Source organism: Glycine max, chromosome 18 (genome assembly GCF_000004515.6).
Source record: "Glycine max cultivar Williams 82 chromosome 18, Glycine_max_v4.0, whole genome shotgun sequence".
In the NCBI taxonomy this organism is placed as follows: domain Eukaryota; kingdom Viridiplantae; phylum Streptophyta; class Magnoliopsida; order Fabales; family Fabaceae; genus Glycine; species Glycine max.
This window is the reverse complement of record NC_038254.2, coordinates 54,094,048-54,115,291: the sequence shown is the minus strand read 5'-3', so window position 1 is coordinate 54,115,291 and position 21,244 is coordinate 54,094,048. Positions and strand designations below refer to the sequence as shown.

The following is a 21,244-nucleotide window of genomic DNA, read 5'->3' as shown; positions in this document are numbered from 1 at the left end:
CTCATCAGAGGAAAAAGAAAAGAAAATTAAGCCAATTGACGCGAGTGATTGGCACGTGCCAATGCCACACTCTAAAAAACCAGATCCTAAAAAAAAACATAAATAGGTTAGAGTTGGGCATTCACTTTCTTTCTTTCATTCAGTCCCACCTTTGAAAAGCAGTGTAGCTCAAAGAAGGAACATGCATGGCCCCACTTTTTCTCTCTGTCCCGCTGAACAAAGTGTACAACAATCACAGTACTACTGCTATCATTCAAATACCAAAAATCAAAAAAGGAGAAAGCAAAAGCTAACCATAACTATCTATCTCTCTCCAACACCACTTTAGTTCCCCAGTCAGTCACAGCTCCTTCCCTAGACAGAGAAACTAACTCACTTCTAGTGAGAGAAACGAAAAGAAAAGCACTCCTCTTCAAGCTTTTTTGTTTTTCTGTTCTTGCTTGCTTCATCTTCCAATCTTCTCTCCCCATTGTGGTTTGGTTTCACACCTTCTATGTGAAGAGAGAGAGAGAGAGAGAGAGAGAGAGAGAGTATTGTACTATTGTGTGTGTTTTCCAGTCTGGAGGGAACACTGAAGAAGCTCTGAGTTGAGTTCTGAAAAAAGACAACTTAGTGAAGAAGAAGGGAAACCAAGGGATACCCATTTTTTCTCTTCTTCATTTCAATGGTGGGTCTCTGTTCCTTCTTTCTATTATGCTGCTTTGTTTTTTCCTTCTTATTCTCCTTTTGGGTGTCTAGATCTCCCTTTGTTTCATCAGTTTGTTCCCTCTTTGTTTTGTTTGAAGTGTTTAAGGTGATAATTTTCCAATGGAGACAAAACAGAATGTAGGGAGTTTTTGCATTTTGGCATTTCTCGAGCTCTTGTTGCCTTGTTTTTTTTTTTTTTGTTCCTCTCCTCTCTCTCGCTCTCTCTCTCTGTATGTTTCTTATTTCCTCTGAAGTTGAGGTTTCTTGCTCAAAGGTTTGTACTTTGAGGTTGTCTGATTGACGGGTTGGTGAGGCTTTGACTGATTATATCTGCTAGCATCCATTTCAATTTTCACCATTTAATGATATTTGCTCCGATTAACTATGTTGTATGTTTGCCCATTTCAAGTCAATTTTCAAACTTTAATAATTTAAGCTCTTTTGTGTGCAGTGCTATGCTCAGAATTGGGGAATAAATTTTACACAATGTTTTGAAGTTGATTGTGTCTGTGATTTCTGATGCCTGATACTTCAATCTTTTTAATTGAGCTTTCTCCATTTGTCGTTTCTATGTTGGTTAAATTTATAATGGTGTTTGTGCTTTCAGCAGCTATCACTAGTGACTACTAAGAAAAATATGGCTACTTTATTCTTTCATTCCGTATTCTTCTTCTGTTACTTAGTTCCCGGCTTTTTCACTTGTTTGAAATACATCCTGTCTTTAATTGATGTTTTTTTATATTCATAACTTAATTGATAATTGGTTATATATTAAAAGCTCACAATTCAAATCGAGTGAAGCTTCTTTTTAATTAATTCTTTGCTCTATTTGCAGCGTTTTCTTAATTAGAAGCCTTCATTTAATGATATGTGATATTGGGATATGGAGAGGGTTGCAGAGCCAAAGGTACTTCCTCGGTCCTTGCCTGTTCTAGTTGAGGTATCTAATGGACACACCGCTGCAATAAGAGAAGCTGGTCAAAGACTAAATGGGCAGGATGTTTCGAGTGTGTGTGGGATTCCAGCAAGAGAAGGGAATCAGTTTTCAAAATCACGGGATGGCCCTATGGCACGTCTTGCCTCCATCAGAGAAGTGGCTCAGTTATCGAATGCACGAATAGTTTTGGTAAGAGAGGATATGGGATTCGATACACGCTGTCAAGAGCCTCCCTCCCCTGTGCCTGTGCCTACAAGAACATGGAAAGGAAAGGGCTCTTTACCAGAAGCTGTAGAACTTGTGTCTGATATTGAGAAATTGAAGGGTAGCAATGATTCTTTTGTGGAAACTGGTCCAAGTTCATTTGCTGGTGCTAGTCATCCCCCAGAACCTGTTGATACTGATCTTATGAGAACAGTTTTTGTACCAATAGGTCAAACTAAATCTGAAGCTGGATGCTTAATGAAGAGCGTGTCCTTGAAGGGTCCTTTCTTAGAAGATCTTTCAATTCGTGTTCTTGCAAAGAAACCAAGCCTGGCTGTTGTTTCTCCTGCAGAAATCATGGCTGAGGAATCAAATGAGATGGGTAACTTATCCTCACCATTTTCAGGTGCTCGTGCATCACAGAATACTGAGAACTCTCCCCTTGCCCCAGACTCTGATGAGAAAGAATGTGTTTGGGATGCATCATTGCCTCCAAGTGGCAATGTCAGTCCTCATAGTAGTATTGATAGTACTAGTGTTGTCAGAACAATGAGCATTGTTAATAGTTGTGCAAGTACATACCGGAGTGATGCAGTTACTAGTGATGGAATGCTTAGTTTGGACAGGAATTGTGATAGCACTAAAGGAAGTGTAAGAGGGGATTCACTTGAGAGTGCAAAAACTAGTGCTAGTCGAGCAAGTGACAGCAGTGGCCTCAGTGATGACAGCAACTGGAGTAACATTACTGGCAGTGCCAATAAGCCCCACAAAGGAAATGATCCTAGGTGGAAGGCTATCCTTGCCATCCGAGCCCGGGATGGAATTTTGGGCATGAGTCATTTTAGGTTACTCAAACGGCTTGGTTGTGGTGATATTGGAAGTGTATATCTCTCAGAGCTGAGTGCAACTCGGTGCTTTTTTGCAATGAAAGTTATGGACAAGGCATCCTTAGCAAGCAGAAATAAGCTGACTAGGGCACAGACAGAAAGAGAGATATTACAGTTGCTGGATCATCCATTTCTACCTACTTTGTATACACATTTTGAGACTGACAGATTCTGCTGTTTGGTAATGGAATACTGTCCTGGGGGTGATCTACACACTTTAAGGCAACGGCAACCTGGGAAACATTTCTCAGAGTATGCTGCACGGTATGTTTGTATATTGCAATATGCAGTAATTTACCAAAACTATTTTTTAATTGCTTTCCAGTATGAAGTTCACCTTTTCCTAGTCTGTGATCTTTATGTGTTCATATCTGATTAACATATTCAAGTGTGATGTAAATGCTTTTCCTTTACATGCATTCCATAGATGATGTTTTTTATGTTCCACACCTTTACAATTATGAGTTTTGCGGAGAATTTTTTCTTTAAGTTAAAGAAGATGAACAAAAGAAGGAAGTATGGATGTTTAATTGAGCTTCTTTTGTGACTTCTTGCTTATGTAATGTTTCTTAAACTCTTGCACCAGAAGGAGAGAGATTCTAAAATTTTACGAGTATGAGCTATTTTTCTTAACCATTATGAAGTAGAGGAACATTTTTTTCTAATTTCTTATTCTGTACATAACTTGCGTTATTGATGGTACTACACATGATGATTATATATTTCCTAACAATTATGAAGTAGAGGAACATTGTTTGATTCCTCACATTTTTATAAGGGTTATGGTGCTATAAATATCAACTAGATGGAGTCATCAAGGATTATTTAAGGATGAAAAGGAAAAAAAAGGGTTTGTTTGGATTGAAAATGCCAGTCGTGGAAGAGATTATAAGCCAATAATTGGTTTTTGGTTAGTCTAATCAAGGGCTAAAACAACTGTCTGAAAATGGCTATGATAATGTCAGAAGCCAACACATATTGATCTTAAATATATGCTCAAATTGTGCATGGTGAAATACAACAACAAAGCCTTGTCCCACTTGGTGAAATACAGCTGCATTATTTAATGGTCAAAATTAATTGATCAATTCAGAGTTGAGACATCCATGAAATCACATGTCTACGTGTTTATTGAGGCTGTTAAGTCATGGAAAATTTCTTATGCGTAACCAATTTAGATTGAAATCCTTGTACTGATGCAAGACTTTTTGGGATTCTAACATTTTTATGTCGGGGGCTTTACAAGAAATGCTGGGTGGTTTAATAACATGGAGAGTGGCTTCTCTTTAAAATCTGAAACAAGAGGGAGATGTCAAAACAATCCTATTTATTATATAATTGAATTGACAAATATGTAATTTTCTACATACATGGTGTGTTTTGGAAAATGTACTTTTTGTTTCCCATGTCAAGTAATAAAATTCTTGCCATTCTCTGTATGTAGCTTTTATGCTGCAGAGGTCCTGTTGGCACTTGAATATCTTCACATGCTTGGAGTCGTGTATCGAGACCTTAAACCTGAAAATGTACTGGTCCGAGATGATGGTCACATAATGCTCTCAGATTTCGATCTTTCTCTCAGATGTGCTGTTTCACCTACCCTTATTAGAAATTTTGACAGCGACCCCTCAAAACGAGGTGGTGGTGCATTCTGTGTCCAGCCGGCATGTATCGAGCCTTCATCAGTATGCATCCAGCCTTCATGTTTTATGCCTCGCCTCTTTGCTCAGAAAAATAAGAAGTCACGAAAGCCTAAAGGCGATCCTGGCTTGCCATCCAGCACGCTTCCTGAGCTTGTTGCAGAACCAACAACAGCTCGGTCGATGTCTTTTGTTGGCACTCACGAATACCTTGCCCCTGAAATCATCAAAGGAGAAGGTCATGGAAGTGCAGTTGATTGGTGGACATTTGGAATTTTCTTGCATGAGCTATTATATGGTAAAACTCCTTTCAAAGGATCAGGAAACCGTGCAACACTGTTCAATGTAGTGGGCCAGCAGCTCAGATTTCCTGAATCGCCGGCCACAAGTTATGCCAGCCGTGATCTGATCCGGGGCTTGCTGGTGAAGGAGCCGCAGCACCGTCTCGGGGTGAAGAGAGGCGCGACTGAGATCAAACAACACCCCTTCTTTGAAGGCGTGAACTGGGCATTGATTAGGTGCAGCACACCACCCGAAGTTCCAAGACCAGTTGAATTTGATCCACCGGCAAAGTTTGAACCAGTTGATACTGTTGGGGTTGGCAACAACAACATCAACAACAACAATAGTAGTAAGAGGATGGTGGGTAATAATAATGACATGAAGTCTGGGGGTAAATATCTGGACTTTGAGTTCTTTTAAGTTTGGATTCCTCAATCTACTTTGTATTGTATTTTCCATCTTCAGTTAATTTTACAAGAGATGAAAGCTACATTATCATGTTATATTTCAGTTTAGACACAGTTAGCAGACTTCCATTTCAGTTGGGAATGATACACGTCATATTCAGAGTGTAAGGCCCTTGTCTAATACAAGAATTCTTATAGATAATCCATGATCTAGAGTCTCAATACAAAATCTAGATATTTCTCATTAAGCTTATGTCATTTGTTGTGTTATTCCTTCAAGTGCCTATTATTGTTATTTAGAATGTTCCATAGCATTATATGAATTAATTTTTGATATATTACAGGTATTAAATTCTTAGACTAACATGCATTATCACGACATACACGAGGTTGACAATGACAACAATTACGATGTCATCTTATTTTGCATTTTCGCATGAGAAACGAGGTTGAGAATGAGGATAAAGAAATTGTGACAAGGCACGACATCATTATAGTATAAGACGTCGTTTGGAAAGTTTTAAAGCAACCCAGAGAGCTTGTTTGTTCTATCGTCATCAATCCAAATACATTGTTAGTAGACATTTGTGGGGAACGCAAAATTAGTGCTCATGTTTGTTAATTTAGATCATTGTTTACGAATTGGCAATCATTTAAAAGAACTTTAGTTTTATGAAGATAGTTTATGATTCTTTTTATAAGTTTTGCAGGAAAGCATATCAAAGTTCTTTAAAAACTTATTTTAGTTTTACAATTAAACATATATCGTAAAAATAAGCTCTCATTAATAGTTATCTGAATACATGTTTAATTAACCTGAATACTTAAATAGGGAGTTGCTATTGTTTCCTAAAATCCTCCAAATTTCAAGATTATCCCTCTACCAAAAGCATTATAGCATTGTATTTCCGTTGCACAAAAGGGGTACAAATTTTCTGCGTAATGGAATTGTGATTTAATTGTGCAATGCGCAATGGAATCATGATTCTGTTCTATAGAAAACTCACACCTTCTTTGTGCAGCGAAAATACGATGTCATAACGTTTTTCAAAGAGAAAAAAATACTCAACAAAATCATGATTGAGTTGTATAAGGGAGGGGGGAGTTAAAACATGACATTACAACGGAAGTATAATTCCAATATACATTTTTTTCTCCAAAAGAAATACTAAACAGAAGTATGACGCCGTGGTACAATGTATACAACGAAATCACACTTTCATTTAGCATTTTTTTTGAAGAAAAAATATATAATAAAAGTGTGAAATTTCGCATAAATGAAATCACAATTCTGCCGTGCATCAACAACACAAAAAATAATGAAATTGTGATTTTGCTTTGCGAAATTTCACAACAAAATTATGGTTCCATTTGACCATGAAAACGACAAGGAAAAAAAAAACTAGCAGCGTGAGTACAGGCTAGGGTGGGGTGGAGAAAGATAGTTTGGTAATTTCTTTTTTATTGAAAGGCCAACAACAATTTTGTTGGGGCCAATATTAACACTCTGTCTATTCCTAAGGATAGTGAAATTTGAGACTAATCAAGATGAAGTAACCCTGAATAGAACCAATTGTATAGAGGTGTTTTTCTCTAACAAATCTCTCCTCATTGAACAATAGTGTATGCATGCATGAACTTTGGTATGCATTTGTTATATATTTCTGTGATAAACTGTATGCTGTTATTTGTATATGTGTGACTTGGACTTGTAAAATAGCATAAATCCTTCAAGAAAACACATGGCATTGGTTGGTTATTAGTGGCATCCTTACAACCAGTTACGAGTTATTTGGGGTCAAGACTCTGCTTAATCGGTTTGTTTATTTGGCAAAGCTCTACTTGTTATATCTTATTTGAGTACATTATTTCTTAATTATAATGGTAGGACTATATTATTCAGTACCCCAAAGCCTATATAGTGCGATCAAATGGAAACTGGAGTCTCTCGAATCTTGTCTTTGATTGAAATAAATAAACACTTGAAATATGTCACTATTGCTTTCTGAACTTACCAGTTGCTTCCTGCACTCCTTTTTTTGTCTCTCAGAATGACCAATGCAAACTGTAAAATTACATTCCAGAATGCAATTCCTTTTTGGCTTCAGGGAATGACGAATCTGGAAGGCAAAAAAAAATCATTCCGGAAAGAGTGTAGGAAGTAACGTGGGAAGTACAGAAAACAACAGCCAAGAGTTGGTAGTAGCTCAATCAGCCTCGGTCCAACTCATTTGGAGTTAGGTATCTTGGGTGATGATAATGTTGGAAATCCATCGTGTTGCTATTGTACTTATTTTTGTTTTATTCAGGTGTTGGCACCATGCATATGAATGTAACCTCAGAAAGAATTGTTGAAAGAAATTTTGTACTTGTTGTGATATTTGGTGTATTGAATGTCGCAAGTCTTCCTTAAGAATGACTAGAATTTATGACTTCAATTCTTGGAATGGGAAGACATGTTAAAGCTTGTCTAATATAAATGGAGTTGAAGCAGAGAAAGACAAATTGAACTGATGTAGAGACAAATAGAAAAGAAAAAAAAAGGCTACCAAAAGGAGGAAGAAATTTGAAGGAATGAGGACAACAAGTCAACAATGTTCTTGATCATTGGAGCTGTCACCATTGACTAGAGAGGGGTAGGAGAGGAGACAAGAAGGGTAGAGAAGAGAAAGTCTTGGTTTGGTTGAATATACGTATCCACAAACTGAAAAAATAAGGAGGTAAAGAGTGTAAAACTTTTTTTTTAGTCTAAAATTAAATCATACGTTTTAATTTTTAAAAACATTCGATGAATAAACTTTTAAAAGTCAAGGGGTATAAGTTCAATTTAAATTAAAAAAAAGAAGTTTGATTTACTCATTTTATAAATACCCGTTAAAATGTTTTCCTAAATTAGACTGAATTGCCAGAAATTAACAATGGTTAGCAAATCAACTTATACAGAGCTAGCTTATTCTTTTCTTTTTCTTTTTTACTGGAAAAGCTAGCTTAATCGATTATATGAATTTAAGTTTTGGATATATAATTGTATAATACTCAGAAGGAAAATTTTATCACTCATTATTATCCTATCTTACTTTGAATAATACAAACTCTTGGAAAAAAAATACTTGTGATCTTTATAAAAAAAATGCTTAAGGTAAATTAGTAGGTGAAGATATGTTTGATATTGTGGTAGCTTTGGACTTGGCTTTTGTAATGGTTTTTCTTTTGAAATGGAAATGTTACGTCACATACAATTTTAGAAAAGTTTAAAAAAAGTAAAAGGAACATTTTTAATGAAAAAAATATATTTTTTGCATTAGTTAATCTTATACTCTTCAATTTTGAAACATGTTAGTCTATTCTCTTTTCTCTTTCTTAGGGGTGGGGTATTTATCAACTATTCTAATTTAATCTAATACAAATCACGATAATCAAACTGAATTACTAATAATCAACAAGCAAAAAAAAAAAAAAAACTAAACCAAAAAATGGTGATTTTCATATTAGATTAGATTATATTAAATTTAAGTTCCTATGTTGAAAACCGATCTAATTTAAATTATAACACTGTAATTTTCTTAATGCATTACTAAGTGAAATTAATTAAATTACAGGAGAAATTAAATGTATTGTGTTGGGCTGTTTTTTTGGGCCTCAGAGAGAGTTGTGAGGAAGGGATGTGGTAAGTAGAACCTTGAAGAAAAGCCCTTAAACCTTCCTAAAACCTTGCCCCAAGGCACAAAATCTGAAAAACACTCTTCCTCCCCAAGTCATTCTCTGATCTCTTTCAATCACCCCCATTCCTCTATAGAAGATTGTGGAGCCTCCTCACAATCTAATTGTTTTCCTTAACCATTGGGTTCTTGGTGACTCAATTGTAATAGCAAGTTTTTTCCTTTTTAACTTTTCCTTCATCCTTCTATGAGCTAACCCGGGCAAATGAGAGATGTTTGGTTCAAAATCTAATTGAGGTTTCTTTAGGAGTATTTTGTGCCTTTGTAGTGAGAGAGTGATTGTTGAAAAAAAGCTTCTCCTTCTGACTAAAAGTGCCCTCCTTTCCTTCTCTCTATTTAAGGAAATCCAAGCTTGGAACTTAACAAGGGAAGGGAAGCTCAACCTTTTATGTGTTTTGTTGCTTTAGAATTGATTTCAAAATTAATATATCTTTTAAGTATTTAAAATAAAAACTATAATTATTTTAAATTATTTTATTTTTTACTTCCAATTTTCTACTACTTATTTTTTTGTTGTACTCCCAAATGTTTCTACTCTTTGAAAATTAATTTTTGAAAAATATTTTCTAAATTAAATTTTAAAACTAAAAAACAAAAACACATCATATATAATTTTCAAATTTTGATTTCATACCTAGGAAAATAAAAAGAGAGAGAGAGAAAGAAAAAAAAGGAGGAGAAGAAAGGGGAAATGGCTTGTTAATCTGGATACAAACTTGCAAAGGCAACATAAGCAAAAGTTTTAATATAAATGAATAACAATTTATTTTGGATAAAATATGTTTAGTTCAATTGGGATTTTTAAAGAAGAAATTCATTTAAAAGTTGGAGAGAAGAGATCTCAAAATAATATCAAAAGAAAAGTAAGAAAAAAGGATAAAAAATATAGGAAAATCAAGAAAACAATGAATAAGCAAACTTGAGATAAAACAAAAGGAATGAAAAGGAATTGTTTTGGAATGAGCAAAGAAAAGGGGGGGGGGGGGGAGGGGGGATATTAATAAAGATGATTATATAGGGATTGACTTTAATGGATTATTTTTAGTCTAGGACTACTTATTTTCAAACACCACATTGGGTATCTGATCTTTGTTGGTCAAGATGCAATGTATTGATTTTCATCATTTAAATCTATGAGAAGTAAATATACTTTCTTTAATTTATTTGATGTTATTAGAAATAATCTACTTTCATTTGGATGCTTTACCAATGTTTAGAGTTTAATGAATGATTAAATTGAGAGGAGAGATCAAATTACACCCATGTAATTTTGTCCAAATGTCACATAATTTAATCACTTTTAATTGAATAATATTTTCTTAAAATTTTCTTTTGGATTGAAAATTTTTTTTTGGATTAAAAATTTATTTCACATAAATCATATATATAAAATTTCATATATAAATTCAAAATTATTTACTATCTCATTTACACAAATTAAAATTAACATCATATAAACTTTTCGTAATATACTAAAATATGATACATTTATTATCTTCTTATTATTGTTCAATTTTGATAAATTTTGACACGAACAATCTTGGTAATATATAAATATTATTGAATATTTGATTCAATAAAAATCACATTCTATATCAAGTTATAAAATGATATAATATTTATTAAAATTACATTAGTGCAATTTGATCTCTCATCTTGAATTAATTCCTTTCTCTCATAACATTTAATTGTTTGTAGAATTAATCTGTAGGGGGGGGGGGGGGACAAAATTCATTTATAAATAGCATGATGAGAACTTTTAAAAAGTGAATAGGCATGATTATGTGATAAAAAAATTGAAACAAATAAAAACCAAAAATAAACATACCTTTAAAATGTAAAAAAGGTTCTGAAAAACTAAAATATTGTTTCTTTTAAAAGAAGTGATACAAGTTTTCAATCTAAATAGCTTGCTCATTTTTAATTTATTAAAAATTGTATTTTAAATAAACATAATCATTGGGAAATATACAAAAAAATAAATAATTCAAAAGTAAAATAAATGAAATTTTAAAACAATAAAATATAATAAGAAATAATTGAAAAAAAATCTTTAAAAAATAAAATATACTAAAATTAATCATTTAAAATTATTTTTTGGCTTAAATGTAATTTTGGTTACCTTGTTTTTTTTTTAAAATTTGAAATTTTGGTCCTCTTATTTTAAAATAGAGATTATTAATCTTTCACTTGTGTAAAATTTACTATTTTGGTTTTTCCATTAAACTGAAAGTGTTAGACATTAAGAAATTAATGTTAATTATATAGATTAAACAAATAATTTTATTTTATGTCATTAACTTTGGGATACATTAAATTAATTTCTTACCAATAATGTTTTTCAAATTTGGTAAAAGGATCAAAATTGTATATTTTACAAAATAGAAGGATTAAATGTTTCTATTTTAAAATAGGGAGACTAAAATTATGAATATTAAAAATATAATAGAACTAAATGTTTCTATTTTAAAAATAGGATGATAAAAATTATAAATTTTAAAAAATAATGAAAATTACATTTTAACCTTATTGTATAGAAATAACATTAATGTTGGCTTTTGAGTGATGAAGTTAATTAAGTGATGAAGTTTTATGATTAATATATAATTGTTATGAAAAGTGTAAATTTCAAAAAAAGCATCAAACCAATTTGAGATAATTAAAATATACTTGAATTCTTCAAAATACATTAAGTTTAATTTTTTAAATTTGAAAATATTAGAATTAGCATTGGACAAGGATGGATTAGTAGGATAACATGGATTATAAAGACTCTACATTGGTTATTAATGTACTTTATTACTGGTAGTTCTTTTATATATATATATATATATATATATATATATATATATATATATATATATATATATATATATATATTGCTTTTCAAAACAAACGCTAAAATTATTATTAAGGATTAAATATATTTTTGATTTCTATAAATTTATTTTTTAATGTTGGTTCTCCTGTAAGTGTTTTTATTATTTTTAGTTTGATAAGTTTATATTTTTTTTAATTTTGATTTCTATAAGTTTTTTATTTATTTTTAATTATTATAAGTTTTTATTTTTTTAATTTTAATCTTTTTAAGGTTCTTATTTTTTTTTTCATTTCCGTATGTTTGCACTTATATGAACTAAAATTAGAAAAACAAAAATTTAAAGAGATTAAAAATGAACAAATGAAAACTAAAATTAAAAAAATACAAATTTATAAAGACTAAAAATAAATAATTTCTTTTGCAGAAATCAAAATTAAAAAAAAAAAGATACAAATTTGCATGAATCAAAAGCATATAAATCTATTGCCTATAACAAAATTTTCTTCTGTTCAATTGGCCGGTAATAAGTGCCACGATATTCTGACAATGATTGAGGGGAAGAATATGCACAATGGAATATTGTACGACCAAGTCCACTGAAAATATTTTGGTACAGCAAAATTTAGCCACTTCTTTTTGAAAGTCATCTTATCCCATATCTGTCTATCAATTGTGGCATGTTACACATTGTTTTTATTCCTTGAATATGACTCTGCATCATTTCTTGGGTGAATTTTATCCTTCTATGGAGCAACTTCAATAACTTGTGCTAAGATTTCCTCCCATAATGACTCTAGATACACACGCACTCAACCGTCCGCGTTTAATTCCAATCCTTTCCTTTCTTCAAACTCTTGCGAGTTTACTCGTTTAATGTGTTTTTTTTTATATATATAAAGAATAAAGAGAAAATAAGAAGAAAAGAGTTAATTTAAATAATATTAGTATTACTTATTTTTTTTTTTAGTTATCAGCTTTAATCATAAAATTTTATATCTGTATAATCTTTGGATCGTTTTGTTCTAATGTATATTCAATTTATTTGTCTTTATCTCGGTAAAAGTCAATAGAATAACTCTTTATCTGCGTTTCATTTCTTTTGCAGTAGATGATTACTCCCCACCTTTTTCATTGCCTAGAATGTCAAACACTCATGCATTGATCTTTCCAACAAATAGAATAAAAAGAAAAATCTCATGAACTTATTTGATGTTTGATGGTAAATGCTCTTTCAAAAAGAAACAAGCAATGTTCGTTGCATATCCCATGTATGATTCAGGTACGGTGTTTAATTAGCAATTTTTCTGTCAAGAGTACCCTCAACGATCTTTCCAAAAAAATAGAACTCATCATTATATGAATGTAAATGGATTTCATTGTTATAACTCTTTCAAACAAAAGGAAAAAAAAAAAAAACAATGTTCGTTGCACCTACGTACCCTTTCTCATATATTCTTTTGCCATAAAAGAAAATCTAAAACACGCTGGTATTTATTCATTTGCTAAAATGTTCAACTTAAATAATTGGACAAAAGGAAAATATAACATGAAAACAACATAAACATCATTGAAAGAAATTTATATTTTTATATTTATGATCATACCCAAAAAGAGAGTTGGTGACATATCTACTTCTTTGGCATATTGTGAATTTATTTTGTTTGATTTTCTTGATTAGTTTAAAGCGAAAGAGAGTCTGCTTAATTATATATGGAAACAATGGCTATTAGTAACAATCAACACACAAAGAGACATACACACTAACTAATCAAAGTTAGAAGTTCTCTCTCTCTCTCTCTTTCTCTCTCTCTCTCTCTCTCTCTCTCTCTCTCTCTATATATATATATATATATATATATATATTAATTTAGAGAAACATCCCAATTTGAAGAGTCGGTTATATCACTGTGAGGAAAATAGAAAATGTTACACATATACTCAATTTTTGGGATGTAGTGAAAAGAAGAGAGTTAAAAACATAAAAGAGAAAAAAAAAAAACTAAAGATGTGAAAAAAATATGAAGAAAGAGATAAAAGAAAAGGTCATGCAAGTAAAAAAAACAATAATAATAAATACTAAGGGTTTCTATGGCGTGCAAATTTTTTATGCGTAGATGGGTCGTACGGCTGCATGTTCATTCTTTTCCTCCCTTTTTCCAGACTATTATTGGTAATTCCTAACGTCAAGTCCATGATTTCGTCAAGTACATGTATATCATTTCTAATGATGATAATTTGATTTGTTACGGAACCAAACGATATATTAAATGTTGACACTTAATATATTAAATCTGTTTTATTTAAAAATGTTTATTAATTGTGTTCAGTTAATAAAAGTCATTAACTTCAAACTGCATTCAAATTGAAAAGCAGATATCCATATCCATATTTTTTTGAGTTTAGCTCAAACCTATTGTATACGTTACCCTCCTCTGGACCTCTTTCAGCATTATCATCATTACCTTCTCACTTAATTTTGTCACTATCATTCCCAGGTCAATTCCATTACTGTGACCAATCATAACTTGCATAACAAACAAGGAACTTGGCTTATACCATCAGTCCAATCACCAGTACCGACCCCATTGGAATTAATTAATTAATAGTAACTTTCATTCATAAATATAAAGACTGCTTGCTGTGTAGTTAATTTTTTTGAAATATACAAACTTAAAACTTTATAGAGGGAGAAAAAGTGTTAGTTTTAATGACTGGAATTTGGATATTTTTAAAAAATAAGGATGGAAAATAATGATTTTAAAATTAATAAAATAACAATTTAACTAATTACAGAATTTCAATTCATTTTACCAGAACTGATTATGCAACTCAATCTAAACAATTTAAAACCAACAGAAAGCAAATAGTAAATTTAAATTTGTCCATGAGTATTTTTCCAGAGGAGGTTATATTTCTCAAGTCACAATCTATGTTAAGAACATTTACAAATATTTGGCCATCAATCATCTCAAAATAAACATAAATTCCAATAGTTAAATGCGTTATAGATGTATCGAATCGTGATTAACGTGCAAATGGGAATAACTTTTTTCTATAAATATTTTGAACGAGCACATTAAAATTGTTAAGAAAATAAAAGACATATATAGTCTTTTTGTTGATGAAAAACAAAATAAAAAAGCATAAAAAGTATATTGAGTCAAATATAAGTTATCTTCGCACTCCAAGATGACCCTGTTTAACACTTTTACAATTGGGTCAACTTCTTCTCCATCGGGGATAAAAAATTATTTGCCATATCATTGTTTTTACAACACTCTTATATTACATGTTATACACGTGGTTAATATTTTTAGCCACTCCACACATAACAAGGAAAAAAAAGAGAGAAATTTAAAGAAGTGTAAACAAAGTAAAAGACAAACAGGAGTGATCAAAATTAACATACAATCCATGATGCAGCCAAATCGGTGCTTCAGTCTGAAAGATATATTTTTCTTCAAAGAAATGAGATAATTAAGTAATCTATAAATTAAAATTGGGTTGAAGTTGGATATATCTCACTGAGGAATATGATTATATGACATGGATTGAAATAAAGTTATTATTTTATAATTAAGATTTTATGTAATGAAATGAATTTTCATCAGTCGTTACTTGAAATAAAATGACAAGTGTTATTGTGCTATCCGAGAAAAGATAATACCAGCACAACTTAACATATCACAACTATCCTTAATAAATGATAGGTAATTACCTATCTCACTAACTCATCAGACAGAGAATTACCCATCTCATGCACAACAACATTATAAATAAGAGGAATAATACAGAAAAGGTCATATTCTAACTCTATCAAAACTCAAATTATATCATTAACTTGAATACCAATGCAGTAAATTAATTGACTCAAGAATATATGATAGGCACTAACAAGTGTTACATTGACTTGAAATTGTACGTGCCACAAATAAAGTCGTATACAGTGACCATGAAGGAGAAAAAACAAACAAGTTTGCATCAAATTTTCTGTGCATCATGTCATAGTGATAAATAGTAGACAGTAGTGCAGTACTCTGTACAATGTCTCTTTATGGAAATCATAATCCGATGAGATTTGAGAGTGAGTGACTAATGCAGCTGGAAGACGCATGTGAAGGTTTAAATTCAACTAAATAAAATAGAGTATGATTCCATTTTTTTCTTTCTAAATCACAGATATTTGAGTCTTATACCATTATTATGAGTAACTAACTCTCATATCCAATATTAAATATTAAATATAACTGTATATCTTATATTTTAACTAAAAATCATTAGTTAACTTAAAATTACTTTATAACAATTGATTCACTTCATTCTTTAATTTCCATTCTACCTTATTTCATTAATCTGAGCAAAATCATACTAACGCTGTGCTTAGTAGGCGAGAAGAAATAGAGACAGCTACGTAACTTTTCATGCTCTTGAGAAAGAATAGATATTAAATTAGTCATAATTAATTATTCACAGTTAAAATAGGCTGATACTGTGAGAGTTATACACAGCGTCGTGATTTAAAAGACCAAAATAAAAATCATAGCCAAGCTTCCGCTGGATACTGTGTCGTTTTGGTCGTGTACGGACACGAGGAACTAACAAAACCATTCACCAGATGAAGATACGTCTTGAGATCATGACACGTGGCGACATCTCCTTTCTTCAGATACTGCGATTCCCTGCTACTCACTCTCAACTCTTGTCCAACGTCAGCGTACACAAGCTGCATGTCATCAACAACCTTACGGAACCAACTCTGCAATCCCGCCGCGTGGACACCGCCACTGCACGCCACGTCATCATCTCGAACCACGAGTCCAGGAACTTTTGTGATGACATCATCGGAGTTTACGATTCTTAGTATGCGGGTCCCACTCTTCTCCAACTGACTCCTGAACTTTTCGTTGCCCACGCGGGGCGCACCGAAGGAAACCACAGTGACCATCGGCGCGTTCTTCAACGTGGCGGTTATATCGTACGCGCTGAGAATCGCGAGTGCGGCTCCAAGGCTGTGCCCGGTTATAGTTATGCTGAGTGGCTCATCGCCGTATGATTCGATCACTCTCGCCACCTCTTCGCGAACCATGTCTTGCAAACTCGGACACGCGCCCGTTTTGGAGACATAGAGACTCAAAAAACCGTTTTCCACCATGCAGTCTTCGTATCCACAGCCCATATGGCTGGGCAATTTCGTCAAGGTTACACGAAGATTCTCCAACCACTCCAGACACGTGGCAGTTCCCCTTAGAGCAATTACCACATCGCGTCTCCCCAGACGTGCGATTTCCTCCCTGTCTTCGCATACCGCCACGTAACCAATCCAACTAGATTGAACACGTGGCAGCTGAGACAAAGAGGAAACCCAGTTGGGTAATTCTACCCCACATGTTGCATGTAAGTTCTTCGTTACTCGGTAACCGGATTTTCTCGGTCCGGTTCGAGCGAGTAGCGATGTTTTCGGGTAGCGACATGTGGCGTAAGTGGGAGAATTGGTGTCGAAGTCGAATGCGCGATAGGTGGATTCGACGAATTGGCCGTATCTTAGGATTTCCATGCGTAGGTTGTCGTCGAGAGGGTCTAGCAAACCATCCCATTGGTTGATTCCTTGGTATTGTGTCCACTTGTGGCCGAGTTTGGGCGAGTTGCATTGCACTGAGTCATGCTTGATGCGATCCCAAGCGAGTTGGGACTTGTTGAAGGGTAAGCTTGGGGTGGTGGCGTGTGAGAAAGTTGGGTTAACGTTGGGTTTGGAGACGGAACAAGGTGAAGTGTGTGGTTGGGTGGTTGGGCTTATAGAGAGTGTCATTGCTATAGAGACACTTGTGTTGTGTAATTGGGATATATTCTTCACTTGTCTGTATAGGTGTGTGTGCGTGTTTTTTTTCTCACAACTAATGTTTGGGGTTTGCATGGCATTTATACGAGGAGAAAGTGAAGGAAATGGACGGTGGTGGAAAAGGGATCTCGGGAGAGAGGTTTGTGATTTGGGTAACTGAAAAATGGCTGCGTGACTATGGGTGAGTGAAGTGATTGATGGGAATAAAGAAATGATTGAGAGTTGGACATGAAAGTTTAAGAAGATTTTGATGCAGCTAGTGGGACCTAAAAACGACTTTGATTTATATATAATATATATATCCTTGTACTGAAAACATAAATGTTTTAAATTCTGCCCAGCCTAAAGGAGGTACGTGTGTGTCACTAGTCTTGCTACTCGGTCACGGATTTTCTTTTCGCATAAAGTTATTTACAATTTTTCTTTATTTTTTTTAAAAGATAATCATAAATGTTCACATAAGGTGGGTTTAGAAGAAAAGAAAAGAAAATGTGAAAAAACAAAACAGTGAATATAGTTAGTGATGTATGAAAAAGAAAGAAAATAATAGATCGAAATGAGATGGAAAAGCAAATGGTATATTTTATGTATTTTCTATTGAAAAAGGACACCGAAAGAAAAATTCTCCAAATTATTCCATAACTATAAAGAAAGACATAAGGTAATATAAAAAATAAATAAATTGAAAAGTATCTGACTGCGCTTTTGGCATAGGGGCTAGCCGCGTTAGGTGAAAGTCATGAGACTATGAGAGAATAGTGGACTGCTCAAGACTCAAGCGTCAAAGTATATGTCTCAAGCATTAGCGTTACTTAAAAAACAAAATGGAAACTAATACCAATTAATATTTAAAAGTTAATTTTTTAGCTAAAATTGATAAAATAATTAACCGAAGTTAAACCCTATACAAAAATTTAATCGTAAAGCTTATTGTTGTATGTCATACCCCTTATATTTTTCTTCTTACAGTCAATTTTCATGAATTGAAAAATTATTTTGTGGAATGCACCAAATTGATAAAATCTCCACCAAAATGCATATAATATTTTTAGAATTTTTTTATTTCTATTTATTACATTTAGGAAAGAAAATACAATATGCTCTTCCTCGTCAAGACTTACTTACAACCTAAATTATTTAAAGATCAATCTGATTTGACTTAATTAACCTATTCAGTGAAGAATTCAGACTTTTTTAACAAAAAAATTTATAGTAAAGTAGGCTAAACTATGGGCTTATAGAAAAGTCCAGAGGGCTTAATAGACGGACTTATTTAGAAATAATATAATTTATAATTGAAATATTAATAATTAATATATAATAAACTTAATTATATTGAGTCTCTGCTAAATTAATAAATTTTATTAAGTCACTAATAATTTTTTTTGAGTTCTTAATAAAATAAAATTTTATTTTTAGTTCTTATTTTGTCTTAATTCTTTAAATATATCTATTTTTATAATATTTTGTTCATTTTGTATTAGCTCCTTTGATAAATATTTAATATGGATTAATAACAAATGATCTTCATATTTTAGGGATAAAATTAAAAATATTAGAAGGATTAAAACAAAATAAAAAAAATCAAAAATTAATAATTTTTTATTTTATTAGGGACTTAACATAAAATAAAAAATATATTAAGAAACTAAAATAAAATTTATTAATTCATTAGAAATCTTAAACATATTTAAGCATGTATAATATTTATATTATTATATTAACAACAAAAACATTAAGTTTTTAATTTGAGCTAGTTTTAAATTTTCAATATCTATAACATATAATACGTTTCTGTGAATTTTAAGGGTTTTTAGTGTGATAGTACCGCGGTACGTTAGCTATAAGTTCACTGATATGTTTAGTGATAATTTATTATTTATAAATTTATTGGTGTATTGAGTGATAGATTCTGTAGCATGTAACCCTACTAATTTATTTAAGAAAATGTTCATTGACTTATTTTAAACCTCAATAAACAAGCTATGAAGATAGGCCATGCCAAGCTTGGCCACAAAAATTTAAAGCATGTTAGGTTTAGGTACCTGATTTGACTTATTTCTACCCTAATAATTTATGTTAATATTGGACTATACAATGGAGAGGGGGATGAGACCTTGGGGCATTTCTTATGGTTTTCTTGATAAAAATAATATATTTTAAACTAACTAAAAATGATCATAATTAGATATTAGAAAATGAAAATATATAAATTATTTAATTTATACTTTTTAAAACACACTGAAATATCTTCTGGAAAAGGAAAAAAAACATTATAATAGCACTTTTTATTTAAAATTTTAATCAACTGGAACACTTCGTATTTGTTTTCTTACATACTTTAGAATCTGTCTTTTAATCAATTTGATTTTAGGAAACTGGTTATTGTAATTTAACGTTTATACACAATTGAAAAAATATACTATTATGTTTTTCTTCAAAAAGAAGTATACTATTGTTTTCAAAATTATAGCGGAAGTTTATTAAGAAATGGTAAAATTACTCATACATAATGGGAATATTTAAAATTCTTTTTTTTGCTTATAAAAATTATTCATTACCTTTTTTAATTTTTTATTATATTTTAATGGGTAATTTTATGAAGAAATTAAGTAAAATGTGTTGTTTTTATTTTAGTTCATTAAGTTTTATATTTTTTTACAACAGTAAGTTTTATACTTAAGTTTATGAATAAAGCCTCATTTAATAAAAGCTTATTATATAAGTGTATTTAATTAAATGCACTCTATATCTGACAGTTTAAGTATACTAGACTCTTCATGCAACTTATAACCATATGTAGTTTAATTAAATTTGCATAACTTGAACTTTTAATAAAGCCATTTCCCATGGTTATGTCAACTTCCTAGAAATTGCTTTGAAAAAATAATTGACGACGCGTAAATTTGTTTCCTTATGTTATCGAATTAAAGAAGTAATTTTGTCAGACATTTTTTAATTAAAAGAATGTATGAAATATAAAATTCAGGAAGAGTAAAAAAAAAAAGATACCAATAAATTTAAAGTAAATATTAGATATATGCATGATGGAAAGCCGAAAAAGACTAAAGAGAGACATAAATACAGAATTAATTGTGCAGTACTAAAAAAAACCAAGAATATTCCTGCAGCTATGTTCATTCTTATCCCTTAAGTAGTCTTTATCACTAACAAGTAATATTGATCTTTCAGTACATAAACATATGAGGGCTGCTCAGTGCTCACAAAGAATATTTAATATCTGCTTGAGCAATGGGGATTAAGGTTAACTAACCATATATGTATGTGGATAAAAGGTTTCAGCAAGTTGCTTTGTTTTTCTTAATGAGCACAGATCTTAAAAAACACGGTGGCGTTAGTTGTTAATGGATAGAAAAGAATCGAACGCAATGGTTTACTCCATTTGATAAATTATATTTGTTTCAACTTAACGTATGCTTACGCAGCATCTTGTCCTCCGTTATCAGCACCTTTTAGCGTTAATTATATTATTACTATTTTCCGAAAGAGTGGAGGCATGCATGTATCTTTTCCTACGTAGTACGTACGTTCCTACTATTATATATATATATATATATATATATATATATATATATATATATATATATATATATATATATATATATACATCTTTTAAAGTAGAATTCGATTTCAAAAACTAATCAGTATAAGAAAAAAGAATGATAAAAGTTTTTTATGTGACTTTAGTAAAATATTTTTGTATAAATATAAATATTCGCTAATTGATTCTAATAAGTTGTTGTATCATAAATATTTTAATTTTAGTTTCTCTTTTCGACAGCTCATTTTAACCGTACATTCTC

The 21,244-nt window shown here is 31.6% G+C and overlaps 2 protein-coding genes across 2 annotated transcripts; one reads left to right on the top strand and one right to left on the bottom strand.

Moving 5' to 3' along the window:
• Positions 1-151: 151 nt before the first annotated feature.
• LOC100818352 (serine/threonine-protein kinase D6PK) lies at positions 152-5,292 on the top strand. Its single transcript, XM_003551665.5, has 3 exons — positions 152-667; positions 1,523-2,979; positions 4,160-5,292. The coding sequence occupies exons 2-3, from the start codon at positions 1,571-1,573 to the stop codon at positions 5,055-5,057; spliced, it is 2,307 nt and encodes a 768-aa protein (XP_003551713.1). The 5' UTR covers positions 152-667; positions 1,523-1,570; the 3' UTR covers positions 5,058-5,292.
• Positions 5,293-16,017: 10,725 nt separating this feature from the next.
• LOC100817820 (phospholipase A(1) DAD1, chloroplastic) lies at positions 16,018-17,652 on the bottom strand. The gene has a single exon (XM_003551664.5). It carries the CDS (start codon positions 17,493-17,495, stop codon positions 16,122-16,124), a length of 1,374 nt encoding a protein of 457 aa, XP_003551712.2. The 5' UTR covers positions 17,496-17,652; the 3' UTR covers positions 16,018-16,121.
• Positions 17,653-21,244: the final 3,592 nt, after the last annotated feature.